Genomic DNA, 27,348 nt, shown 5'->3' with positions numbered 1-27,348 from the left:
GGCTTTTCGTGATTAATGCAAACACTTAGGTCATTAAGTTAAGTTTAGAAGTTTTTTTGTGGCTTGTAAAACCACGGCAAGATTAACACAAAAAAAAACATTCTGAAAGCTTCAGGGTGTTCTTGTTTATTGTTGGGAGGCGCCGAGTGGTTTGACTGCAAGAATAGTTGCATGCATTGTCTTTTGGAATGCAGCGTCTCTCTTGCAATTAAACCTTCGCGCTGTGTGGTATGAGAAAGCAGAATTGTTTTCCAGCGATCAAGCAAGAGTTTCATTTCTCAAGCGGAACTCAACAACTCGGGTCACTGTGCTCCATGGGACAGACTTTCATGGCGCACCGTAAAACTACATCCATCGATTAGTATTTAACCTGAAGTACAGACTGGCAGATCCAATGCGATAGATATGTGCGTAGGCAGGGTTGTCGTCGAGACGCAACTTGCCTTTAAGGGAAAAAAAAAAAACGAATTCATGAAATGATCTACTAATAAGAAGATGTCTGTCTGCCGAAAGATGAGCTTGCCGGCCGACCAATCAAATTCAGACAGATCTTAAAAAAAGGTCGGGACGACTGTCCCTCCCCCCCCCGAGCTGGAGTTGCAGTGAGTTAGCTATTGCCCTGTGTACCGGCACAATAAGTTGAAACCCAGGTACCATGGCTGTGTTGATTCGCACCCTGGAGCTTCTGCGCCTCATGCACGTTGTCAGTGCTGTCCTGGGCGCAGTTTTCTGCCTCGGCTCTGCTCGGGGTGAGCGGCCGGAGGCGAGCATCAGCCCCGAGAGGTCTCTCGTCTGGGGCGCTGGGCTCGAACCCAGGGCTGTGCTGCCGGTCCGGTACTTCTACATCCAGGCAGTGAGCACCTCTGGGAAAAACTTCACTCGCTCTCCAGGTAAACAGTCATTCACCGCGGTACCGGTGCTGCCTTCGGGAACTACAAAATAATAATTGATGATGAAGGTTGCCTGTAGTTAATCGCAGTGCAAACTGATTTATAATTTTTATTTACCGGCACAAAGCCTATAACGAGCAGTATGATTAAGGGTTTTGAACAGGCGCTGGGGGAGAGGAAACGGATGTCCCATCTGAAGATGATGCCTTACTTTGCTCGACGGGAAAAACTTTGGTTCAGAGCAAACACAAGAAGGAATAATAATTAGAAGGAGGAGGTTCAGTAATTATCTCATAATTGCACGTTACCCAGTAGGTATATTTATTGCCTTATAAGATCAGGTAGATCAGATAAGACTAAAAGCTCCAGACTGAAGAAAAACATGCGCAGGATGATCTGATAAATTGTTACATAATAACCATAATTATAATATCAATGTTTCCCAAAGAAGGAGCGAGCAAATTTACTTAACGTGTGCAAATCTGTTCCTGGAAAAAATTGTTTAAGAAGGAGGGGCCTGTCGGCATGTTGTTTTGTGAACCTGCAGCGTCTGAAGTTGCAGGACGTTCAGCAGTGCATGAGCACAGACTGTGGTGTAGTAGCTGCTCATTCAGTGTGGGACAGCTGGGGGAAGCAGCTAAAGAGAATAGAAAATTAATTTTAATTATTGTGCGTTATCCTAGCATTGTATGTGAAATATTATCTATGATAGTCATGAGCTGGCAGCCGTGTTAGATAACAACAGTGACAGATTAAGAATGATTACTCCGTGTTAGATAAAATGTGTTAGTTTTTCTCGGGATCCTGTTTAATCCATTGTTTGCTTTCCTGAGTATCTTCACAAATAATCTTTTGCTTTCCAGAGTATCTCTAAAATGTCCCTGTGTGCTTGTACGTACAAGTACCTTGTGATGGGCTGGCATCCTGTCCAGAGTGTGTATGTGTACTGATATGGGCTGGTGTCCTTTGCAGAGGGGTGTGTGTGTGTGTCCTGCCTTGGGCTGGTGTCCTGTGCAGAGGGGTGTGTGTGTCCTGTGTTGGGCTGGTGTCCTGTGCAGGGTGTTTGTGTGTGTGTCCTGCGATGGGCTGGTATCCTGTGCAGAGGGGTGTTTGTGTCCTGTGTTGAACTTGTGTCCTGTGCAGGGTGTTTGGGTGTGTGTCCTGCGATGGGCTGGTGTCCTGTGCAGAGGGGTGTTTGTGTCCTGCGATGGGCTGGTATCCTGTGCAGAGGGGTGTTTGTGTCCTGTGTTGGACTGGTGTCCTGTCCAGGGTGTTTGTGTGTGTGTGTCCTGCGATGGGCTGGCGTCCCATCAAGTTGGTCATCATGCCTTGTGCCCTGTGCTTGTAGAATGAGCTCCAGGTTGCCATGACTTCACTAAGAGTAGGCACCTCTCCGAGGATGAATACCCCTTGTCAGAGGTAGCAGGTCTTTGTGTTGGTGATTTAAGCTCGTTTAGAATGCCAGCTTTCACCTTCTTGTGAGGGCTAGCATTTACACCGAATGTAAAATTGCTCTATCTTTGTCTAATGTGTGAAATAAGACTGGCAAGCAGAGGTGGGTACTGTTTCAGCTTCAGTGCAAAGGCTTGGCTACTTGGCTTCAGTGTCTCTCTTCCTTAAGAATCCTCCTGCTGTTCCACCTTAATTACACGTCCCGGCGAGCTGTCCCTGTTCTTGGCCCGCCCCCTGTTCTGTTTCAGCGGATAGTAGGAATGTTGAGACGCTGAGCCGCGCTCCGCTTGGCTGACACACCCTGGCAGAAGGCGTAGCTGAAGGGTGTGATGAATTAAAGCCTTCTTGACACTGTCACTCTTCAGTCAGGGAAACTGATCACTCCCTCAGATAAGATTCGAGAGAACCAGCACAGCAGCTGAGGAACATATCTCAGACCTGCACAGTGTTAATGTATTGGATATCATGAAAAAGTCTCTCTTTTTCGTGCTTTGTTCAGGGTTCTGTCAAATTAATTCCTTTTTCTGCAGTGCTTAAACAGCTGTAGTACCTGTAATGAAACATGAAGAAGACTTATATCTTAACACCACGTTTGTGATGCTTTTCTGTGAAATTGAAAGTAAAGGTAGTAAAGTTTTTGTCTGTGATGTTCGGCTTGTAATGCTGCTGCAATAAGTAAACTTGCATTCCACAGCACCAGGTGCGCAGAGTTTAAGTGAAGGTGGTAAATGGTTTGGGAAATAGATTGTGTTGTTTTCCAAACAACTTTACCACCATGTAGCATGGGCCAAAATGGAATGAGAAAGAATGGGCCAAAATTTAACTGGCTTCATCACTCTGCTCTCTTCCCCACTGATAGCTGGTGTGTGGGGCACGTACTGGCACACTGGTGGTGGTGGAGGGGAGTCCCCATTATCTGTAAAGCGCTTTGAGTGGAGTGTCCAGAAAAGCACTATACTATATAAGTTAAGGCATTATTATTAAGATCTCCTCTCATTTTGTAACCCGTCGTACTCCTCTAAATTAATTAACTGAGCTCGCTGGCACTGGTGTCCACTAGAACCACGTTGCTAAGAGACCCCAAAACACAGCCAGCACATTCCACTGCAGTCTTAAAAAGCAGCATAAAACATCATCCACTTAACCGCGTAACTGCGTGGGAAGACAACAGGAGAGTAATGCTGACCCCCAGTGGGTTTCTCAAGAGAGCACACTGTGAACGAGTTCCAAAAGACAGAGCTAGGGGACCTGTTCTGAAATGTTTTATTCTAGAACAGTCAAAGGTTTCCAACCGCTTGTCTTTGCGGGAGCCACCCAGAAGAAAGATCTGAGGTTGCCATGGCCTCTGAGGCAGGGAGGAGCAGCTAGCAGCAGGCCCGGTGACGCGGAGGAGGGGTTTGTGTAGAACGTGTGTCCTGAGAGGCAGGTGAGGCTGTCTCATGCAGAAGCACTACAGATGACGTCTGATGGACTTGTTTTTGATAGAGCGGACCATAAAGAAAACAAAATGAGAATATCAGAGTGCTAGTGTAGTTTTTTGTTCAGGTATTAATGGATCCTCAAGTCTCCAGCTGACTGAAACCAGTTTGACGTTAAATAATAATGATAATTATGCATTTATGTATAAGATGTTCCATCCAGCCTGTAGTTGGAATTAAAAGCCTTAGCTCTTATATAACATATAATACTCTCATATAAGCTCTTATGTAACATATAAAACACAAACCTTTGGTATCAAAGCTATTTATAACACAGGGGAAGTGCATTTAAATGAGAGCAAAGACTTTTTTTACACACAGTCTGGTGGGAGCGTGGGACAAAGTACCTGGCCTTGTTGTTGAAGCTGATCTCCTGGCATCTGGGTGAGATCAGTGAGTTAGTTTAGGGTCAGATCAATACATCAATGGCAACCCAACAGACTGGATGGGCAATTTGACCCCATCTTGTTTGTAACTTTTCTCATGTTCTTAAAAAATGCATGTAGCTTCTGTGTTATTTCCTGTTTCTAATGGTGACATGCTGATTGCACAACTGCTGACGGAACATTTCTGCTGGCAAAGACTGGATGTTCCCCCAGGTGGGGGGTTGCACGTCCATAGTGATTGAAGTGGGTCCATTTCTCTGTACAGACTGCTCTGGGACAAAGCTGCCCGAGCCAGGCAGTTGGGCATCACTGCTGCATTTGTTGTCCTTGCTTTCCCTGAATTGAATCGCCTTTCTTTAGCGAGCCCATTCCGAGCGTGTGGCTGAAGGCCCTGCCGTGGCATTGTGTCAGTAAGTTTTCGCATGTGCGCGCCCTCTTTGCCCTGCCCCTCCCAGGTAACCCCACCGCACGTCCTGGGCGAATCCCCGAGGGGCCAGCCAGGGGAGGTGAAGGGGGCTCTGGGGGCGCGCGCGGGCTCACACTTCTGCCGTTCCAGGAAAGGACTCCTTCCGAGTGCGGATCACGGCCCTGTCGCCGGCGGAGCACATCCGGATCCACGTGCCCCAGCCCCTGGACCGCGGCGACGGCTCGTTTCTGACGAGGTTCCGCTTGTACGGGAGCGTCACTCAGGGGCTGAAGATCGAGGTGCTGCACCAGGACAGGCCAGTGGCCAGGTCGCCCTATGTTTTAAAAGGTAACGCCAGAGGCCCCCCCCACACACACGTTGCTGTCAGAGCGCAGTAGCATCCTGGGTGTTGTTTCCTTTCAAGTGAAATTTTTGGTGAATTTTGTCCCCCCCCACCCTCGTCCGTAACTTTCTTTCCTACTTGAGTCAAGAAAATCGAGCTGTTGGCCTGACATGGCGAATGGTTTTAGATGCGCAAGCCGGAGTCTCTTCCCTCTTCTCGATCTCAATGTAGATGGTGTGATTCGGCTGTGAAGCACTGTGGTTCGCGACACCAGCGTGAGAGCTGCTGGAGAATGTCAGATCCAGTAGATTGCAAAACCGTGCACCAGTGGCACACGGGTACTTTTATCAAGAACCCCAAGCGCGTTTGCCGATGGGTGCGTGTTTTTGTTGAAGGCTGTGCAGGCCAGGTGGTCTCGTTGTAGTTTTAGCCATCTAATTTATTGCTCCTTCGGCGCCATGGCGACGCATCCCTCCCTGCACAGGACCGGTGTACCACGAATACTGCGACTGCCCCGAGACAGACCCCCGGGCCTGGCAGAGCGCGCTGTCCTGCCCGGCCCAGGACCCCCAGATCTCCAGGGACTTCAGTGCCTTCCCGGGCGTAGACCTGCTGCGCCTGCTGAAGGAGGTGCCCCAGCGCTTCGGCCAGAGAGGGGGCATCATCCACTACACCATCCTCGACAACCAAGTCTACCGCCGGACCCTGGGCAAGTACACCGACTTCAAAATGTTCTCGGACGAGATGCTGCTCTCGCTCGCCCGGAAGGTGAGGCAACGCTGGAAGCCGAGTGCTTCGTCCGCGTGGTGAAAATACTGCTGCCTTTGAGGCAGAATCTCTTGTGGCCGAGGATAGCAGCAGCTGCTGAATGTATTTCCTTCTAAACGTCTGTTTTGAAGGGGGATTCTGCCTCTTGTTCGTCCCCGTGCACGATTAAGAGTTCTTCTCGTGTTTACTGTGCAGAAAGTGTGCTTTGAACATGATCAATCTGTTCAACTTTAAGACCTTATTGGGGATAAGTGTTTCAATTAGTCATGAATAGTCTTTTCCAGCACATTCACACCGCACAAATTCGACGGGAGAGTTTTTGATGTATTGCTGGTATTTAGTCATTATTTAAATTCATCATGTAGGTTTTCATGAATCATTAATTAACTTTTATATAACAATGAGAACACAACAGATGATGAACATTGAGGAGAAATATTCTAAATCTAAACTAAAATCTGTTTTTTTTACTTGCCTGAATCAGTGTTCAGTGTTGATGGACATCAAATAATTTCTCTGTTTTTATTACAGAAGGCAAATTTAGGTGACAGGCAGTTAACTTGCCAATACCTAATGAATTGGGGGAAAAAAAAAGAAACTGGTGTCAGATGACGGCAAAATCAATTTACACCAGTTTTCACAGGTTAAAATTGCAGCCTTTCAGATGTTCTTGTGTGAATAGTTGCTTAATTTTGCTGAAAAATGAAGAACTCCTCTCAAAGTTCTCATCTAACATGAATATTAAACATCTGCCACAGTCAACTTCAAAGTCTTCTTGGGTGAAAAAACTGATTATTATGGAAATTGAATGATACACCCCCCTGTTAAACATGACTCCCTTCCAGTCCAGAATCTTAAGAGTGGATGATAACCCAACTGATGGCATGTTTTCTTGACCAGAGCTCTGTCCAGTATGGTAGAGGCCTGTGCATTGGAATAACTGCCTTTGCTCTTTATTCCCGGACAAGGTTCGCCTGCCGGACGTGGAGTTCTACATCAACGTGGGAGACTGGCCCATGGAGAACCGGAAGGTGGGGGACACTCCTGGCCCAGTGCCCATTATCTCATGGTGCGGCTCCACAGACACCCGTGACATCATCCTGCCCACCTATGACATCACTCACTCCACCCTGGAGACGATGAGAGGCGTGTCCAATGACCTTCTTTCAGTCCAGGGAAACACAGGTGAAAAACATGAGTCATATGTCATATTGCATACATTGCTTACCTGGCATTTAAGCACTTAATTGTCTATAAAAATTACGAATAAAAACGGAAACTCAGTAGGCCTTTCGCAGTAGGAAATCACTCCGCTGCTAAAAAACCTGTAGATTTGTTTGTGTTTGTGTTTCGCAACTGGAAGCTGTGATACTGGCTGTGTGGGGAGAGTCTGTTGTGCGTGTGAAAACCTGTCTTGGCCAGTCGAATATTCTCTCTACTCGGTGTCTGAGCCCTGAGCAGTGTGCGCGCTGCGTGGCGACGCCGGCGCGCTCTGTGATGAAAGATTGTGTGAGACGGCTGCTGTGGTCCTTCAGGGCCCTCGTGGGGAAACAAGACGGAGCGGGCCTTCTTCCGGGGCAGGGACAGCCGCGAGGAGCGCCTCCTGCTGGCGCAGCTCTCTCGGGAACACCCGCCGCTGCTGGACGCCGGCATCACGGGCTTCTTCTTCTTCCGGGACCGGGAGAAGGAGCTGGGCAAGGCCCCGCTCGTCGGCTTCTTCGACTTCTTCAAGGTGCGCGGCGCGGCCCTGAGCCACCTGAGGCCTCCAGATCTCCTCGCTGTGCCGAGACCCCTGAGAGCGGGCTCGAGCCCCTCTTCTTGAGCAAATAGAAACCACTGAAGTCTGGCGATGCAGTCCCTCAGTCTGCGGCGCAGGAGGGGACGCTCCTCGGTGTCGTGGGGAGACACAGCCGCGCAGTGCCTCCTCGGTGCAGGTCGTCCTCGGCCTGTTGAGCAGAGGCCACCCTCTCTGGGGAAGCCGGACACCCGCAGGCTGACGGGAGGGCCTCGCCACAGGGAGGGGGGTGGGGGCGGTCGAACAGTTTCAGTGTGTAGTGGTAGGCGCGGTGCAACGCCCAAGGGTCCAGCCGACTCGACTCGAGGGCTGTTGCTGGTTGGCGGCTGCATGGAGCAGAGCTATTGGGCAGCGAAGGGCAGGATACACACTGCTGCCCTGAGCACTGGGGGGGTAGAAGCGCCGGTCGTAAGAGAGGTTCAGAATGGGAGGAGACCATGAGGCCCGTCTAGCCCGTTTGGATGAGTACAGCTGGAACTCTTCCCTGGACGAGACTCGAACCCGGGCCGTGGCGGTGAGAGCAGTGAAGCCTGACCGCTAGGTAGCAGGGAGTCTGTCGCCAGGAGGCTTCAAAGCCCTCTGGTGCCTTTACCTTTCCCAGGTGGGCAAACAAAGTGCTTTGTTTGTCAACAGACTAATTCCTCCAGAGTGATTTTGGTCCCCAGAGCCAGTTTTCCGCCTGGACTTTTCTCCCCTTAAACCCCTAAACTCCCCTTTTGCTACCTCTCTGCAGCCGCACGCAGCAGAGGCCCGGTTCGGGTCTGACATTGAAGCTGACTAGAGCAGAGGATGTGTGTGAGCTGCTGTCTGCTGTCCTTCCCTGCAGTACAAGTACCAGGTGAATGTGGACGGGACCGTGGCCGCTTACAGGTTCCCCTACCTCATGCTGGGAAACAGCCTGGTGCTGAAGCAGGACTCGCCCTACTACGAGCATTTCTACACACACCTGGCGCCCGGGAAGCACTACGCTCCAGTGAGGAGGAACCTCTCCGACCTCATCGACAAGATCAAGTGGGCCAAGGTGAGCGGTTCACACTGGCGGAGCTTGTCTCCTTCTCTGAAGAGAGGAATCCTTCTCTGGAAGAAATGGTCACATCCTGCAGTGCGTTACAGAATCGTTCATTTACCCGCCTCACCAGAGAAAGAAAAATATTTTGGGGGGGGGGGGGTCATTGTAGATATTGTAGGTCTTCTGAATGGGCCTAAATAAACACTTGGTCACTTGTTCTTGCGCATACTGACGTTAGAACTTCACACGTGTGTGTGTGTGTATGTAATGAGTTGTGCTAGTTTTTAATCTGAAGAAATCTTAAAAGTGAGAATGGGCTGCCTTCTGCTCCCTGCCTGTGGATGTGAGAGTCAAGCACAGTTCCACATGATAGCAGGCCGTCGATTAGCACAGTAGCTAATTAATCCAAGGATCTCACCCAGTCGTTTCTGGGAAGAAGCCACCCGGGTTATCGCCTTCTTTCTTCTCCAGGTTATAAACACTTAGCCTGCTCTGAAAATGAGGACAGTTGCCCAGATGACATTTATGAATGCTGTTTTGTCAGCAAGGAGCTGGATAGCGCACTGGAAAGTAAAATTCTCAGTTGTTAGGTGTGTTTGACTTGTTAAAACCCCGGTGACGGCCGTGTGTTGTGACTTGTGAAGTGGCTTTGTTTCCTCTGTGCTCAGGAGAACGACGCTGAAGCAGAGAAGATTGCCAGAGCAGGACAGCTACTGGCCAGGGATCTCCTCCAGCCCAGCAGGCTGTACTGCTACTATTACGCAGTGCTCCAGGTACCTGCACCACTCCTCCTGCGGGTTTCCACAGCGCGAACGTGCGAGTTATCAAAGGCTCAGGTGGTTAAGCGCAGCAGCAGATCACAAAGTGTACCAGATTTTCAAGTTCTTTTTTTTTTAATTACAGAACACATTTTGTGAGTGCGAGACGGAAAACGTGCAATGGCAGTTATACGCTTTGAAATTAAAAGTCTTGCTAGTAGATTTAAAAATGAAATAATAAATGTAAAAGCGATGAATCCCTCTGCATTCGGTTGCATGAAAGCTAAACTCTCGTAAGTTAATTGGGAGACTTGTCACAGGTGTCTGTCTCTCCAGAGCACAGAACATGGTTTGCAGGTCCTCTTCCTGTTGTTTCGAAAGTGGGGCTAAAAATGAAGAAGCTGCTTCAACACTAATCTTTATTTTACTGCACTACGGACCTGACTGTTCACAGCTCTAAATGCTCCGTGATAAAGATCAAAATCGGATTCCTGCCTTATCTCCCCGGCTTCGATTTCCAGGAATACGCCGAACGCCAGCTGAGCAAGCCTGCGGTCCGGGACGGAATGGAGCATGTTCCCCAGCCGAGCGACCACGAGGCCTTCTGCAGCTGCCACAGGAGCAGGCAGGGGAGAGAGGAGCTGTGACAGCCTGCTGGGCTGTTGCCCGGGATTGTGGGATGCAGACATCACTCACTGGGTAAACGTGACCTCTGTGGCGTTGCTAGAGTGCTCAAAAATCCAACTGCTGAGCTCTTATATTCTCGCCTTTCAACATCGCCTGGACTGACCTCGAATCCGAGTGGGGCCTCAGGTGAGAAAGAAAGGGGTTTTCCTGTTTCCCAGTGGAATCCACTACAAACGTGCCAGAATGTAGCTATTACTGCAAGTAATCTGATTCAGACATGTTTACTCTACTCTTTTGGTTCATTTAAATACCTTGTCTCACTCAGTAATGGTTGTTTCGCAGTTTCAGCCTGCAAGCAGGTGGACTGTAAAATTGTGGGTACACTTGAACTTAGCAGATGTGTTCTGTTAAAATCAAACGCAACTAAGGACTATGGTTAAACTTGAAATATTATGTAGAATAGTAAATAATGCAATCATTTTGGTAACTAACTTGGAATGTAAACCATGAAGCATTGTCCCAAGTGTTGTAGGGAGGCATGTGTGTAATTTAATTATCGAATGTTAAGTTTTAGTGACAGTTGCTGTGAGATTATGATGATGTCATTCAAGCTGCAGTGCATACCTGAAATTGAAATGTTGCAACCTCAGCCTCATTTCTGACCTTTCAAGTGCAATCCGATATTATGCTTTTTCACAAGACGCAAGCAGTCTCTTTTGTGGGCCTTCGTATGAAGACAAAACATCTAGAAATGCAGCCCTCTGTTCTGCCTTCTAGTTCCACCCCTAGAGAGCGGGAGAGATCTCGCGGAGCTGGGCCACAGAGCACAGGACAGCAGCAGGCTTGTGATGTGTTGCAAGACTTAGCTGTACTTCCCAAGCCAAGGAGTCTGACTAAACTGGGGACGAGCTGCTGATTATGAAATTGCAATCACCTTTTCAGAGGGTTTTAAGTGCCATCTTTGGTTGCCTTTAGTTCAGTAAACACTGGCCCATCTCCTTGTCCAAAGCTGCTCTGTCACTGCAGCATCTCTCCGTCCTACGCAGTAAGGTAGGGAAGACTCATGACTCATTCCCGTTGCCCTTGGCTCTTCGGAATAATCTGACACACACAAGTGATGTTTAGAGCAACAAATAAGTTCTCTTTTGAACTTCTCTGTGACCGCCTTCCAGTTGTACCTTACAAATTACAGGTGCTGCAGTTTTTAAAGACACGTGGTTGTCACAATGTTTACATATCGTTTTTTGATAAGATATTTACATTCCTGGGTCACGTCTTTATCATTACGAGTGAATTTTTAAAATACGTTTGTATTTTTAACATTTATACAAGTCCTATATCTTTTATTTTTTAAAATATTTATTTCACAATAGTTTTGATTAGTATTGAAATAAAAATGTAACGTTTTACATCACGCAGAACTGTGTCGGTTTTCTTTCAATGTTACCCTCTCTCCTCTGTGGAAAGCTTTAAAAATCAGATTGATTCATACAGTAAATACAGATAACCTATTTTAATATCTTTCAATCAGTATACCTAGAAATAGAATCTTTTGAAGGTCATTTTTCCTTCTCATAACTGATTTTCCAGCGATTATAAAAATGTTCTGTTTTTCCCTCATATTAAAATATTTTTTAATGACAGGCCGGACACCGTAAGCAAAGATACAAAACTGGTTAAAAAAAACAACTGCTGCTTTTAATACCCTAAGACATGGATATCTCGTGTTCCCCTCTAAATAAAACAATACTTTATTGTTATAAATCGCCTCCTCTGGAAAACTTCGCAGCTTCGCTACAGCCGGACAGATAACGTCACCGTGACGCAATTTCCGCTCCGTTGCTGTGGAAACTGCACGCCGAGGTCGCCAAGACGCAGGTAAGGGAGAGAAAGCACGGAGGTAAATAGTTCCGAGTTAATATAATCACCTTTAGCTTCATTTCTTAGGATAGCACTATCCTTTTATACAGGTCTTTAAAGAAGCAGACTTCTGGAAACGTGGTCATACATTTAGAATATCGATCTCATCGGTTTTTGCTCGTTCGTTTATTTTTTTTCCCCAAAAGTACGAAACTGTTCAGGAAGACTGTGATCCCTGTGAACCCTGTGATCGAAGGAATGAAGAGAGAAATATATGTTCTGTGAGCCCAGTCAGCAGTTAAAACACAGACACGCCAGACGTCTAGAAGAACAGTCAAAAGTTAACCTCGAATAAATAAAAAAATAGAGTAACGATTCTCCCGGGTGTGTTTATTTACTGGGCCGTACCTGAAGCGTTTTACAGTGCTGTGCAATCCTGCACATCACTTTGCGGTGCACACAGACCTACTGCCTCGTATCACCCGAAGGGTTCGTGTCGCTCGAAGGACACACGCCGTCTGGGCTTCCAGGGCAGATGGTTTCTTCATCTGGGCGTGTTATGAGTGGCACGTTTACACGCGTGGCTTAATGTTTCCCACTGCTTGAATGGGATTTTGCCTTAGGCGAATGAGACCGATATTGCTGTGATTGTCTGTGGTACCTCGAACTTTTTATTTTATTTTTCCGCCTTTCCTCTGAGGCGGTTTCTCTTTCTCTTTCTCAGGGTGGTCTGGTCATTAATCATGCCGGTTTATTCTTTTATCTCAGGGGGGCAAGTATCTCGGTTGCAGGATTTCTTTCAAGAAAGGAGTCACCTAGCTTGATTTACCTTAGGGCAATTAGGGAGTTACTCCCAGAGCACGTTTGGGACTGCAGCAGGAAGGCGATGCTCTTCAGGGGAAAAGGGACTTTTATCAATAGAGGGACGCTTTGGAACAGGTTTAATCCTGATCGCCAGATGGGTGGGTTATATTCACATAGCATGTATGTACAGAAGGAAAGACTGTACAGTGCAGTGCCTTATTTGGTATAAAAGCAAACTTAGGGTGTTGCCAGTCTTGTGACACACGAAAGAATGCCCCTGAGGCCAATAGAGGGATGTCCAAGACTGCGAGAGGCAGCTGGATCAGTTGTGAGTTGGCAGGAAAGACTAGAGCACATCTGTATGTTTCTTCTATTTAAGGAGGTCCTCCAGGTTTGTTCACACTTCAGCAAGCACTAACTACATCAGTAACGCCGGCCCAGGTCCGAAAGATCAGCATTCACTTAATTTATCTGGGGGGGGGGTGTGAACTATAAACAAAATTGTTATTCCAAGAGGGGAAGGGTGGTCTCAGAGTCAAGAGGAAGAGAGATGCTGAGGGCAGCAGAGGGCAGAAGAGGAGGGAGTGGAAGAAATCCAGCCAGACCCAGGCTGAGTTAAAGATGAAGGGAGAGCGTCCAGACGGAGATACGGGCAGAGGTCTGGGAGGACTCGTGGGAAGAGGGTTTGACCTTCGAATGGGCCACTGGGCACGGTGGCTGGGGAGAGAGCAAGCCAAGCCAGGAGACAGGTGCGTGACCGTGTGCAAGCAGGAGGTGTGAGCAGCATTGGAGACTGCGAGGTCAGGCAGGGTTGGCAGGAAGACAGAGTGACCCACAGTGTCAGAGGCAGCGGAGCGATGAAGAAGGATTAGCACAGAGGGGAAGGAGGCAGCAGGAACGGAGCGAAGCAGTTTCTGCCGAGCGTGTCGAGTGCCGAGCAGCAGGCGCTGGGAGTGGGCAGCGCCCGCCTACTCTCCCACACCTGGGAGGACCACTAAAGAGCAGAGCGGTGTTGACATGGAAACACAGGATCGGGAAGGAGATCATGGAGCTTGGGAGAGGTGATTCAGGAGGGGATCCTGAATAGTGAAAAAGTTAGAGTGTGCGGATCTCTGAGGTTTTGACTGAGAAACGTAGTCTTCAGATGAGGAGAGGAAGGTTTGGGAGAAGGGCTGAGAAGGAGGGTTTGGCAAGAGGCATGTGGTGAATACAAGGATGGGGAAGAGCAACACGGATCCTAGACTAGGGACGATTGAGATCTCATCCGTTTTTTTTCTGCGGAGTACGGGGAGCTGGCGAAGGAGAAAGACGATGAAGCAGTGATCAGAGCAGTCCAGTGGGTGACACAGAGGGTGGGGGGGAAGTCAATGGAGGAGATAAGAGCCAGCTGATGGACATCTTCATGAGTCTGTGTAGGTAGAGGAAGGGAAGAGATGTTGAAAGTGACCAGAAGAGGAAATAGCCCTGCTGAGGAGTTGCAATGGAAAAGGTGAATGGAAGAGGGGAGTCAACTTCATCACAAAAATGAGTAAGAGGACCAGTGGTATGATGGAGAACAGTGATAAGAATAAAAGAGAAGAGGATTTTACTTTTGACAGCTTGAAACTCAAAGACAGTAACAGAGAGAAAAGAAAAAGAGGACATGATAGAGAAGGGCTAGGAGCGAGAGACTGGCTGTCCCATACCACCATCCGATCCAAGGAGATTAAGGGATGCTGTGTAAATTTCCATTCATGTTCCTCATTCCAAATATCACACCAGCTTGTGTTTATAGATTTAGTATTTTGCACACAAACAGCTTTGACTTGCTGTGCAGCGTTTTCCCCTGAGCTTCTTCTGGTTTCCAAATTGAACGTTTCATGGCGAAAGCTTCTGCCATTATAAGGACCAAAGGGGTTATGAGATAAAAAGCACTGATATTCTTATTACGTCTGAGCCCTGCTGGAACAGAGCTGTGATGGCAAAATCAAGGAATATTCACAGGGAGGAGTCTTACAGAAGGAGCCATAGCTATTAAAAAATAAAATAAAAAAATATAAGCATATGGCATGGTTAGTGTTAATGGAGTGTGATCACAGATCACAAAGTGATTATGATCTGTTAGAATTATGTTTGCATCCACGCCTAATTCTTGCCCCATGTTCCGAACTGACATGATCACTTTCAGTTTCACCACTGCTGATGTGCAGTTTCCATTAGGGCCCAGCGCTACAAGTACAAAGTGCCACTGAAAGTCTCCTGGCAAGTTACAGACAGAGCTGGCGCACCAGCACAGAGGCAGGCCTGACAGTACAGCAGTGCAAGACAGTGCTTCTGAGCCTGCCTGCTTCTGGGTATGGGCCTCCCATCATCCGAAAGAGCCCGTGTATCGAGTCTTGCACTCCTCCATCCATGGAAGTCCAAAATGTTCTGTCATTCTTTCTGTGTACTGTGTTCTCTATAAAGTAGGTAAGTGCAGCAATATTAAGCTCTTAAAAAATGTATTGTTAATACAGTATTAAAGGTTGCTATGATTGTGCTTTAACTGCAAAAGACCATGTTTAGTCATGATGTGGCTTAACCGGTACTGTGCCCATAGAGGAGGATTATGGGTTATTATAAAAGAATTACATTGAACTTTATTTTACTGTGAAGGAGAGTACAAAATATTCCTGTCAGCTAGGCATTAATCAATCTCGACTCCGAAACATCTGTAAAAAGGGTTTCCAGCTGTTTCAATAACTTCCTCCTGGTCATGGTAAAAGCTGGGTCTAGTCAATAGTTCTGTATCTTGCACTCAAGCCACATGGAAATTCAACCAATCATTAATCCACAGTAGCAAGTACCTAAATGCTCTTAGCCCTCTGTTCCATCCCATACAAAGGCACTTAAGATACAGTTCTATCAGACCTGAACCAACATGTTCCTCATGCCATGGGTGCATTCAGTTTATTCATCCTTAAAGCTGTCACAGAGAGAACAGCTGCAGAAAATTAAAAGGTGAATGCATATTTCCCTTCAATACCGCTTGCATTGTAAAAGCTTTTTGCACAAATAATGTGCGCCTGACAAATCAGATAAGGAGAAGAAAATTAAAGAGAGGACTAAGCTAAATTCCTCTCTGCCTAAGTAGCTGCCATATAACATGATCTTGCGACCTCTATTGCAAAGAAATAATGTAAGAGGACAGTCAGGTCAGAGTTACATTCTATTGTATGTAACCTATTTTGGTCCTTTCAGGCAGGGAAAGTGTCCATTGACTCAAAAGTGACAAGAACATGTTTACATCAGTCAGTCTTTTAAAATTGTCTTACAGAATCTTTATAAATCAAAACTGAAAGAAGATACCTGACCAGGAAAAACTTCCTGGAGAGCAGTAGTAGGATGTTCTTCCTGTGTCATGCAAAGTCAAACCAGACATTCCCTTTTTTCACAGCTCGGCTATCGAACTTTATATTCTAACTAAATATAATGTGGCAGGGCATGTTGTGGGTGTTGTCTACGCTGCAATTTCTTTCACCTCTCAGATAACAATTTGAATTTTAGAAGAAAGTTTGATATTCAAATCACTCTTTATTCACATAGCTGTTTGACAGGTCAGTGAAGCTGCGGAGCCAGCATTTCTGTTTGTTTAGAGTATGTGCCTTGAAGAGGGAGAGATGGTTTACATGTTGCTGTAAGCTATTTAAAGGAATGCTAGGCATTTGTTTTTTATTTTCAAATGCTCCCACTGTTTGTACAATAGCTCAAGAACAGCTGTTTTGCCATGTCAAGCAACGCGCTGCCAGGCTGTGGAATGCCAAGTTATCCCAGACTTTTTACTTGGGAGCCACTTGAAATAGCAGTTTCCCAAAATGAAATGCTGTTTCTGTTTAACTTTCAGTGGACAAATTGCATAACAGTTCAGAAGTGATTATTTATTAGGGCATAAAGTGATCTTTCTTATGGTGAAAAACTTGAATAACACAAACTCTTCAGAAACAATCTACCTTATTCTTATATAACACACCGAAGTGCTAGATTTATTTTTCTTTTTTTCAGCTGATCTCCAGGTTTTCAATACTTCATGATAGATACTTTATTGATCCCGTGAGGGAAATTGCAGTGCAACAGCAGCTTAGCACAGTCAACACAGCACAGTGTAACGAAATTATACAGTAAGACAACAATACAATACAATACAATACAGTCAGTATAGTCAGTGAGAAGTGCAGTAAAAGTAAAAAATGGATTATACAGAGCTGCTCACAGTACATAATATACAAAAACAGATGTGAAAGTACAGTACACAAAAAGTTGTATTGCACATTATAAATAGAGAATGGGAACTATGTAGAATAGCTTTCTTCCTATTGCATAACCATTACAGCAACATGTAAAGACTTCACTTTGAGACAGATTTTATTGCATTTGTCGTTCTGTGTACTTGGTCCAACCAAGCCCAGGTCTCGGGACCACATGGGCTTTCCTGTTGGTCCTAATGAGATAATTGCTTTTTTGGACCAATGAAACATTTTTGACCGAAGCAGTCCAGTGTCTGTTCCTGGCTCTGAAGCAGGTGCTGATTTTAAGAGACCTGTACGCCCTGCAGGAGCTGACCAGTGCTGTTCTGTACAACACAGAGGCATTCTGCTTGTTTAGCCCATAGCAGCATCACCTCCAAACTTCCAGGGCCAGAACCCAGCGGCTGTTCTAGGTCTCTTTAAATCATCGACTGCTGAAGATCTTTGACAACTGTGAGAATGTTCCTGTTAAGCTTATAATCCAATCACATGGATCATAAAGAACAGAGGAAGGATGAAGACCTGCAGGGATGAAGACTATGAAGATATTTCTTTGTAAAGTGTTGCTTAATATGTCTGCTAAAATTATTTTGCTACAATGGAAAAAAATCACTTTATCCATAAATAATTATAGAAGAAAGGTTTATAAGTAAATAATTTAAGCAGTAAGGTCAGATCTTTGAAAGCATGAGCATTCTCTTCATGGACAGAAGGGAAAAAAAATAATGCCTTTACTGGAAAATCTATATTTTAAGACGTATACAGCCTGCCTTCTGTAGCAGTTGAACAAGCTTGGAGAGAAAGTGGCATGCCTTCGGTATTTAGTGCTTTAGCTGTCTTTCCTGAGGCAAAATGTACAAAATTCTGTGCATTTCAGGGCATGCTAAAATATAATTAAAACTTTAAACGAATTTCGTAATCTTTACAGAAAGCATTAAATTGTTTCTAAGCTGAAAGATATTGTTTGGCTGAATAATGTGTTAACTCTGCCCTCTCTTTTTATATTAGCTGTGCAGTTCCCATTATTATAAAATGTTGGCGATATGTCTACAAACTGCCTAAAGCATTGTTCTCAACATAAATAAGACTTTTACGTGCCATTAGAGCGTCATTATCTTCAGGATCACACCTGGTGATGGCAGATGGGCGTAGGCCCCAGATGATAAGACTTGCGCCCTCAGGTCTTTAAACCTGGGTTGTTTGCACTACCGTCAAAACACAACCACACATTTCTTTTAATGGTCAAGTTTATAATTATTTCTCTTAGAGGGCAGCTTGATAATAATGACCCTTCCACTCCAGTAGGACTGTGTAAAGCGCTGGCACTGTGTCACAATCCCATCTCTTAGGCTCGTGGGCCAGGAGTATGCTAATTGCCCTTTTTCCTGATCTAGGTGGCTTGTCTTGCAGGGCTCCAGATGTTGCAGGAAAGACACCCTGCCGATGACGAGACCTGGGGTCCTCCTGGCAGTGATCAGGAGCAGTCTTTACCTCACAAGCCAGACCAAGCTGCACGGGTCATACAGAGAGCGTGGCGACGGCACATAGTAAGCCCAGGGATCACTGGACCACACGAGGGGTGTCTCCACTGCCTGCCTGTACACTGTGTGGAACTGCACCCATCTGATTGGCACAAAACCACGGATACCTTAAATAGAAATCATTTGTTGACTGGCGATATAGAGGTTTTCCCCAAACATTGATTCTCCATGTCTTTAGTGCAAAACACAGATGTCTCCTGTATCTGACAGGCTTTTTAAATGCTCGTGCCATTTCGAATAGATGCAGTGAAAATCTCCTTTATTGCCTGTTCCTGCTGAGCAGGCAGGGACTTGTTCTGTGAGACCTACGCATGTGAACTTTAATAACAGATCCATTCAAATAAAGAATACAGGTAATTTACTCAATCATTACACAGATCTGAAGACTGTAGTGTAAATATGAATCCTGCCTTGACATGAAAGCCGTTTTCAAGCCAGGAGCTTACAGGTTGTTTAACTTCACAGCTCACCTTTTTATATTCTTGAGATTGGAAGCTGCCCCTCATGTGCAATGCCCAGTTGAGAAGCTGAAAGGTGACCCCTCCTCTCTCTCTCTGTCTACAGGACACCCACGTGTTCAAGTACTACAAGGACCTAATCAGCTTTAGAAAAAAGGGGGACCCACGTCTGCTGCTCAGATATGTCAATCCAAAAGAAGTGAGTAAAACAATATGTTTGAAACGTTACTTTTACGTGTCTCAATTTGCATTTAAAATTAAACAGTAGGATTGTCTGGATTTGTCCAGTGACTTTACACCACGTTTTAGTTGCAACATGCTCCAAAATGACACAGAATGCTGTTCTCACTGCTTGATTCTGTACTCAATTTTAGGCAGATTTGCTTGATGCTGCTGCTGGGGTTCACATTAGATTTCGGCTTGGTGGTGTAAGTACAGTAATATTGCGCCCATTTTTGTGCATTTGTACACTATTTACTTAAAAAAAGTAAAAATATCTAAATGTGCAGTTTTCAGTTAATTGAAGTGAAATATTTTATGCGGCATCATGTTCATTTTTCTTAATCCATTTAAAATACATCTTAATTGAATATAATATACAGTACATCCTAGATTCCTGTACTGTCTTAGGAAATAGTAATAACACAGTAAGGGTGACCTCTAGTGGTAGACAAAGGGATAGATCTACCCTGGAATCGGGAGAGAATAATAATAATTGCTTACACTTTGTATAGCGCATTTCTGGACACTCCACTCAAAGCGCTTTACATATAATGGGGATCCTCTCCATCACCAATGCGCAGCCCCACCTGGATGATGTGACAGCAGCTATAGTGCGCCAGCACACTCCCCACACACCAGCTCTCAGTAGGGAGGAGAACAGAATGATGAAGCCAGTTCAGAGATGGGGATTATTAGGAGGCCATGATTAGTAAAGGCCAATGGGAAATTTGGCCAGGACACTGGGGTTACACCCATACTCTTTTTTAAAGAAACCTCCTGAGATTTTTAATGACCACAGAGAGTCAGGACCTCGGTTTTATATCTGAACTGAAGGACGGCACCTTTTAACAGTATAGTGTCCCCATCACTATACTGGGGCATTAGGACCCACACAGACTCCAGGGTGAGTGCCCACAGCTGGCCTCACTAACACCTCTTCCAGCAGCAACCTCAGCTTTCCCTGGAGGTCTCCCATCCAGGTACTGACCAGGCCCACACTGCTGAGCTCCAGTGGGCTGCCAGTGGTGAGTTGCAGGGTGATATGGCTGCTGGCCAGGTCACAGCTAGTTTCTGGCCATTATAACTTGCCTATAAAAATAAAATGTTTGCTTTAGTCTTTATGTGTGGCAAGGTTTCACTTTAACCTCTAACAGTTCAACCCCTCACACTTTCAGATGAATGCAAAACACGGGGTTGCTGTTCTTTTGTGTTCAGGATTCGTTTTTCCCCCCTCTTTCAGACAAAATTTCCTCCAAGCATCTACTACAAGATATTCACGCACCGCCCGATAGTGGACATGTGCGCCAACAGCCCCAAGGACTACGCCTGCCCCGCAGCCAGACGGCCCCTGCCGGGGCAGATCCACAACCGCGGGTGGGCCGTGGGGCAGGAGGACCGCTCGGGCTGGTACCGGCGGGAGGAGAACAACGGCTGGAGGCTTCTCTCGGGCAAGGTGTGGCGGGGCCCTCCCGCGGGGCCGCACTGGGGAGCCGAGCGGGGCGCTGCTGAGCCAGGCCTGCGTCCACCTGGCCCCGGACAGGCCACACACAGCCACGCGCCCACTCACGGGCCATTCAGAGACCAGAGACCCTGGCGGACATGTAAACTCCACCCAGAAGGCACCCTGGGGACAAAATTCATCCCTGAACCCCCTCTTCTCTTTGTATTAGTCCGTTACAGTGCGCTACATCATGTTCCTAATTAGTGTGATTACTGAATTTGCACTTTGTATAGATCCAGGCACATATTTGTCCACTGCGTGGAACATGACATTCTCCGCAAAAACAAGAATAACAGAATCTGGAAATACTCAGAGCAGGTCCTATTATTGTATATTCTTGCAAAGGAATAACCCCTTTTTTCTGTGAAGTTGTGACCACTTATTAATCCCTTCGATCGATTTTTTTTTGCTTGTTTCTTTGTTCAAAAATGAAGTTGCGTTATGTAACTTATTTCCTTTTTCACGAAGGTGTGATACGCTGCTCTTGTGTTTCTGTCCATTGCTGTTATAAGATTTGGTTAACGGGCGACCCAGTAACACTGGACTCTGCCACGAAGAAAACAGAATTCCATTACTCCAGGATCCAGAGGCGCCAGGAAGTAGAGAGAAGGAGGAAGCAGAGGAAAATTGATTGGATGAAAAAGATGTGAGTTTATTACTGACTGGGTGAAATTCAGGGGGTGAGTTTTATTACTCCCCTGGTGCCAGGAGCAAACCTTGCCGTGGCTCTACATACAAATTCCAGAGGTTTGAGAAATTGCCTTGCATGAGCAGAAGGCACTGATGGCTGATGAGTGGCGTCTGTGTGCACTGCCCAGGTATGAAGAAGGCCTCCTGCAGGCCCGCACGGCGGACCCTGACGCGGCTCTGCTCGTGGACAAGGCCGCGGAGGGCATGATGGCGGCGGTGGATCAGCTGGGGCCCAGCCACGTGCTGGAGTGGGAAGTGGACGAGCTGCTGGAGTGGACCAATTCCCTCAACTTCGAAGAGTGAGTCGCTGCTGTGCAGACGTGCAGGCCCACGTCCCTGGCAGTCAGATCGGTTGTATTGTCCAGTGTCCTGCCCTCATGTGCTGCCACAGAAGGTCCTGGTACATGTCAGTCAAAATGCCAGTATAATGCTGCAATTACATTAATATATCAAATCAAGTCAGTTCCATGTCCCACCCCTTTTCCCAATGTGAACACAAGAAACTCTCTTTCTGTACAGATTTGAAGCATATCAAACAGTTCTCCTGTGTCGCTTGATTATATATAAACTATTTCACACCTGCTCTATGCTAACCTCCTTTGCCTTTCTCTCTACATCTCTGTCTCCTTTTCTTTCTCTGTCATATACACACAATCGACTTTCAGTAGAAAAGTCTTGCTCTTTTGAACACTTAGAGTTAAACATGGACCACATGGTTTGGAGTACCTGCTGAACAGCAGCAGTAGAATGAACAGTATTTATAAATGCAACAGAAGTGTTGTACTAAATTCATGACACCCAAGGGAAAAGCTTTGCTCTTATTTTAGAGCATTACTAGTAATTTTAGTCTTCTTTTCTGTATTTCAGGTACATGAATGGATGGAAGGAAACAGCAATGAGTGGTTTTTCAGAGTCCTATAAAGGTAAAATAAGAGAACTTATGCTTAAGAAGCTTACTGGAGAAAAATACCCATGTGCACTGACACACACAATGACAGACATGAAAAACACACATTCCTGATAACATACTTCTGAGTTTTAGACAGTGTAGAATAAAGTTTACCAGATTTTAAATTACTTGTCTTTCTCTTTTGTGGTTAAACATTTGGAAGGATTACTACACTGGTGGTTGTCTCCCATGCTGGAAACTAGTTGTTAAACACTGTCAAATTCAAAAGAAATACTTTAAATAAATCACGTGTCAGAGCTGCGGTGAGAAAGCTCTGCTTTGTAGTTGAAACCACATGGAGTTCTAAGCAAAAGACATTTTCTGTGCAGTACTGCGTACGAGTTGCTATGCTATGCTATGTTGCAGCCCTTTCTGCTGCCAGCGCTTTGACACGGTGGCCTGTTTCTGTTCCAGGTTCGAGGCTCGTCGTCTCCAAGCACGATCAGTGCGAGTTCACGCGGTTCTCCCGGGAGAGCAGGCAGGCAGCCGCCGGCAGCAGCGCCCTCACCTGTCGCGTCGCAGGCCAGTACCAGTCTTACAGCACCCCCCTGCTCTCCAGGGTTAGCATGGCAGAGCACGGCTCCCACAGCAGCCAGATAAAGCAGCCGCCACTTCAAGCAGACAGCAGTGGAGTGTCCAGTGTGCGCCGAAGTACAGCGCTTATTTGAAGTACAGTTTATTTGACCAGAATAGAACACTTTTTGTTTGTTCAATTTCTTGCCACGCCATGTGATTGTGGAATTTATAAGGGAATCAAGGGCTCTGGCTCTTCATCGGGGTAAATATTTAACTTGATAAATCTGGTCCTTCAGGGCACTAATTTCAACAAGATACATCAATGGTAACAAAGGTCTGAAAATGTAGTACACGTTCATATGACTTGTCCCTGTTTTAAATGAAAATTATTTTCCACCATGTTTGAATTCTCAATATTTCACGTGCGTTGCCCCAAGACACTGTCATTTTCCATGCTGATTCCTAATAAAGGTGTATGTGGAGTTTTATTGTGTCTTGTGTCTGTGGATTCTCTGTTTCACTGAGGCCGGCTGACTCTAGGGTCTGTTTCTCAGTAAATTAGACCTACATCAAGGCATCAGCAGTCTGCAGCCTGCTCCCTGGCACCTCCAGAATGAGTAAGAACTGGGAACACCCATGTGCTCTGTGCTGGATGCCGAGATGCGTCAAGTGTATGAGTCAGTGCCAGTATTATATGGGTGTCATCCTAAACTAGGATACAAAACTGGATTGACAGTACATAGTTGTGTTTATACAGGTTCATGTAAAACCATAAAAGCACTTTCAATTGTGATTCCTTATATTTTTATAATAATAATAATGTAAAAAGATGGTGTTTGTGAATTTTACACAAAAAAAGAGGGGGCACCCGGATTTGAACCGGGGACCTCTTGATCTGCAGTCAAATGCTCTACCACTGAGCTATACCCCCTGTCTGCAAAACGCCTGCCGATGGCCTATACAAATCAACTGTGTGTATCACCGTTTTCTAATGTAAATTTTAAAATTGTAATATTAGAGCTATGTGTTGCCCGCAAGTACTTAATAAAAGCAAAGTTAACATTAATTGTTTCTAAGCTGATTGATGAACATTACTATCTTCGTTTCGGACTTTTCAGAGCTGCTATCAGCGGAAGCATCGTCATTTGTCACGTGTGTGGGGTTACGGTGAGCCGGAAGTACTCGGTGTGGGGTCATTAGGAAGAAAGAAGCCGCCGGTTCAGTATGGTGAGATGAGTTTTTATTAAAAAATCTCTTGTTATAGGGAACGTGTGATTTACATATTGCTCTTAAGCCAACATACTTTTAACGGATTTTGTCAGCGTTACACTGAAGCTGACGTGATTGTACAAGAGGTTCATTTAGCTGAGTTTTGATTAGTCACTGCTCTCCGTGAGTTCTGTAGTTCACGTCAAAATATGTCTCGGGCCTTGTTTATTCCCGTGCGTTCCTGATTTAACAGGCACTAATGTGGTATCTTCTCATCAGTCTTCAAGATTTGTTGGTTACCAACGTGACAATCAAGCGTACGTTGTGAATACACGGAGCGACGCGAAACTGAAAGTGCTCTGGTCCCGATTTGCAGTATCATTGCTCTTGGGACACTGGTTATCCGGCTGTCGCGGTAAAATGCCCAAATCCTGTCGGTGATCTTGACTCCCTGCAGGAGTCACTTTAACCCTGGGGTCTCTCTGGAGTGGTGAGGTTACTGTCCATCACCCGGGCGGGTGACCTGAGTCCTCTCCTTCCTACACAACAAGCACATGGGGTGAATAGTGCCATACGAGTGCGGGTCATTGTTCATCATTATTGTCACATCACAGGCTTTCACACTTGGAAAGTTCTGGACAGGTATATAAATTCAAGGATTTATTAATAATTAGATTTGGGGTGAAATGCATTGCTTACACACCTAGACGGTCTCTGAGATTCTCCATTTGAGAACCATTGTGATCAAGGTCAGTCTGCAGTTGATCTTGGAACGGGCGATGTCGTGTTGTGGGACAGTAGACTAAGCTTCCTCGCAGTTCTTTGACAGTCCCTGCCAAGCGCTGCTCATGGGGGCACTGCTGTATTTCAGAATACTAGAGGTCTTCGATCACAACTGAAGGACAGCATCCCCGTCACAGGGCTGTGTCCGCAGTCGGGAACATATGGCGTACCTGACACACTGCGCAAGGGGTGAGTGACTGCTCTCCTATCTAACTCGTGGTCTGGATCTTCATGGTTCCTCTCTCTACCAAACTCCTGTGACTCAGACCGACATGCCCCTTCCTTTCCATCGCTGGATTTCACTTCTTCATGCACGGGAAATACATTCTTGCTTGTTCTTTTTCAAATGAAACCCATCCCATCATGGTCTGAAGAAAGAGCGTGTTGACTGCCCCATTAGACATTAATTGTGACTGCAGCTTTACAGGATAAAAATGTGAGCTGTTTCTTATGGTGTCAAATCAGTACTTCGTTTATTTTTGAGGAGGAACTTTAATTAATTGGATTACCTCATTAGCTAGGCCATAACATGTATGAATAAACTAGAAGTTGCAACAGTATTTTTTAACAAATAGATTTTGATAGAGTCTGAACTTTTCCGTCCTTGCCACTGGCTTTCAGCTTCTCCAGCGTGAAGAACGAACTCCTGCCCTCCCACCCCCTGGAGCTCTCTGAGAAGAACGTAAGTGTTTCAGCCCTGAGCTGGACCTGTTGTTGGTCATGGTTACCTGCCGTAAAGGGTAAGCCCAGAGGGTAGATCGAGGCGTCCAGGAAGCATTGCAGTGCAGCACGTATGCGACCCGGCAGTAGATGGCAGCAGATGGCAGCAGTGAGGGGGGGTAAGCAGGGAGCCAGCTGGGCTGGCCAGGGGCAGTGCCAATCGTGGCGTACACGGGGCGGGGAGGGGGGCATGGGGCAAATTCAGGGCAAGAGGAGTGGGTGCCAAGGCGCAGGGTGAGGTGTTAGAGGAGATAAAGGGACGAGCCGGGGAGTGGGGATCCTGGGGAGGACTGCGGGCTGGTGGAGCTGCAGCAGGAGGGCGGCCTGCCGTGCCGTGGGAGCCGAACCCGGGCCCAGACCCCACAGGCCGTCACAAGGAAGCCACTGTCTCACATGTGCTGGGCATGTGGATGAAGAGGCATCTGTTGGACCTTGATCTAGTGTAGCCAGCCGTTCACTCAGGCTCTCCCGGCTTCATTTTACCTGATTAAAGATGTTTCACGATCAGCTGTGTTCAGGGAAAGTAATAGCAGTGAGGGCGGTCAGATGCCAGCTAGATGAGTTAATTCACCCAAATACAAAAATCTTTTTGGCAGCTCCTCAGTGTTCAGTGCTGCTTGACGGCTGGTATGTGCACTGGTAACCAAGAAGTTTTACATTTAAGCACCATTTTACTGAAGTTGATTCTTAAGGTGGATGGCAGACCGATAATATATAATATATATAATATTTTGTCAGATTTACAATCCTGATTTAGCCCTTGATTCTCTTCCTAAAATAACCATAGTTCCTGTGTCTTTCGGGTTGTCATGTTGTAATAAACTACAGCTCTATGAAGTGCTACTATGTCAGACATTGCATTTAACATCGCTGCTTCATTTCTGCCAGTTTCAGCTCAATCAAGACAAGATGAACTTTGCCACCCTCAGGAACATTCAGGGACTTCATGCACCTCTGAAACTGCAGATGGAGTACAAGGCTGCAAAACAGGTACCCTCTCACCAGCTGTCTTGAAGGGGGGTATCTGTGTTTTAGAACACATATGTTTAAGAAGCTCAGTCCAAAATTCACTTGGTTAAGTTAATAACCATACTAAAGGTGAACATCAGAATCTGCCTTTGCAAAAAGTCATCCTTTGAAGTCAAATGGAGATTAGTGATAAATGTTCAAAATTACATTATGCTTTTTTTCTGTCACACTTCCAAAACCTGTTTGTACCTATTGTACCTGTAACAATATCCTGCATGCTGTGCTTTTCCAGATACAGCGTTTGCCCTTCCTTCAGAGTTCAAACATTGCACTAGATACTCTCAGAGGAAATGACGAGTACGTTGGTTTTGAGGATATATTGAACGGTAAGTATTTATCAGAACTCCCTACAGCAGTTTGAAGGATGGCGTTGGGTCATAAAACATTAACAGTTCCTGGAAGCTGAACCCCATTTTACTCCAGGCGATGTTTCCTTGTTTCTGTAAATAGAAACCACCAGGGGTACACAGAGGACCATTGTGTGTGGACAGCTGAGCTTAGATTGATATTGAGAATGATTCTCCAATGGCTTTTATTTCAACTTGGTGTTTTTTTTTATTCGCAGATCCAGCACAAAGTGAAGTCATGGGCGAGCCTCATGTCATGGTGGAATACAAAACTGGTTTGCTGTAAAAAAATTCACGTGCTACTCTGTGTGATTGTTTGACATAAGACAAATGTGCTTCTTCCTGCTATATTCTAACCACACAGGACAAAGTATTTTGCATGGTTAGAATCAAATTATCGTTTAAAGATTTCTAATAAAGCTTTGTTTGCTCTCTTTATTTAGTATTTTGGGTGTCAGACTTTGATTTCATTAACAGTATGCTTTTTTCAATTAAAATGATCATGGATGTAAGGCTGTGCTACCTGTATAACATGTTGGTATTGT

At 45.9% G+C, this 27,348-nt stretch overlaps 3 protein-coding genes and 1 non-coding gene across 4 annotated transcripts; 3 read left to right on the top strand and 1 right to left on the bottom strand.

Annotated features, from left to right (window-relative positions):
* Positions 1–591: 591 nt before the first annotated feature.
* Positions 592–11,330, top strand: poglut3 (protein O-glucosyltransferase 3). The gene is made up of 8 exons (XM_088922363.1): positions 592–890; positions 4,763–4,960; positions 5,440–5,723; positions 6,692–6,908; positions 7,259–7,455; positions 8,345–8,539; positions 9,196–9,300; positions 9,807–11,330. Exons 1-8 carry the CDS (start codon positions 656–658, stop codon positions 9,930–9,932), a joined length of 1,557 nt encoding a protein of 518 aa, XP_088778489.1. The 5' UTR covers positions 592–655; the 3' UTR covers positions 9,933–11,330.
* A 442-nt stretch (positions 11,331–11,772) lies between these two features.
* c7h11orf65 (chromosome 7 C11orf65 homolog) lies at positions 11,773–23,019 on the top strand. The gene is made up of 10 exons (XM_088921520.1): positions 11,773–11,790; positions 18,249–18,385; positions 18,944–19,036; positions 19,212–19,265; positions 20,300–20,512; positions 21,073–21,206; positions 21,379–21,549; positions 22,118–22,173; positions 22,614–22,850; positions 23,012–23,019. Exons 2-10 carry the CDS (start codon positions 18,257–18,259, stop codon positions 23,017–23,019), a joined length of 1,095 nt encoding a protein of 364 aa, XP_088777646.1. The 5' UTR covers positions 11,773–11,790; positions 18,249–18,256.
* A 555-nt stretch (positions 23,020–23,574) lies between these two features.
* Positions 23,575–23,646, bottom strand: trnac-gca (transfer RNA cysteine (anticodon GCA)). The gene has a single exon. It is a non-coding gene; the product is annotated as a tRNA-Cys (tRNA).
* A 220-nt stretch (positions 23,647–23,866) lies between these two features.
* pomp (proteasome maturation protein) lies at positions 23,867–27,246 on the top strand. Its single transcript, XM_088921667.1, has 6 exons — positions 23,867–23,942; positions 24,796–24,896; positions 25,329–25,389; positions 26,316–26,417; positions 26,689–26,782; positions 27,022–27,246. The coding sequence occupies exons 1-6, from the start codon at positions 23,940–23,942 to the stop codon at positions 27,087–27,089; spliced, it is 429 nt and encodes a 142-aa protein (XP_088777793.1). The 5' UTR covers positions 23,867–23,939; the 3' UTR covers positions 27,090–27,246.
* The last annotated feature ends 102 nt before the right edge of the window (positions 27,247–27,348 follow it).

The sequence above is a fragment of the Atractosteus spatula genome, chromosome 7, assembly GCF_055471065.1.
Source record: "Atractosteus spatula isolate fAtrSpa1 chromosome 7, fAtrSpa1.hap1, whole genome shotgun sequence".
NCBI lineage: Eukaryota > Metazoa > Chordata > Actinopteri > Semionotiformes > Lepisosteidae > Atractosteus > Atractosteus spatula.
The sequence above is the reverse complement of the archived record's forward strand: the minus strand, read 5'-3'. Positions and strand labels throughout refer to the sequence as shown.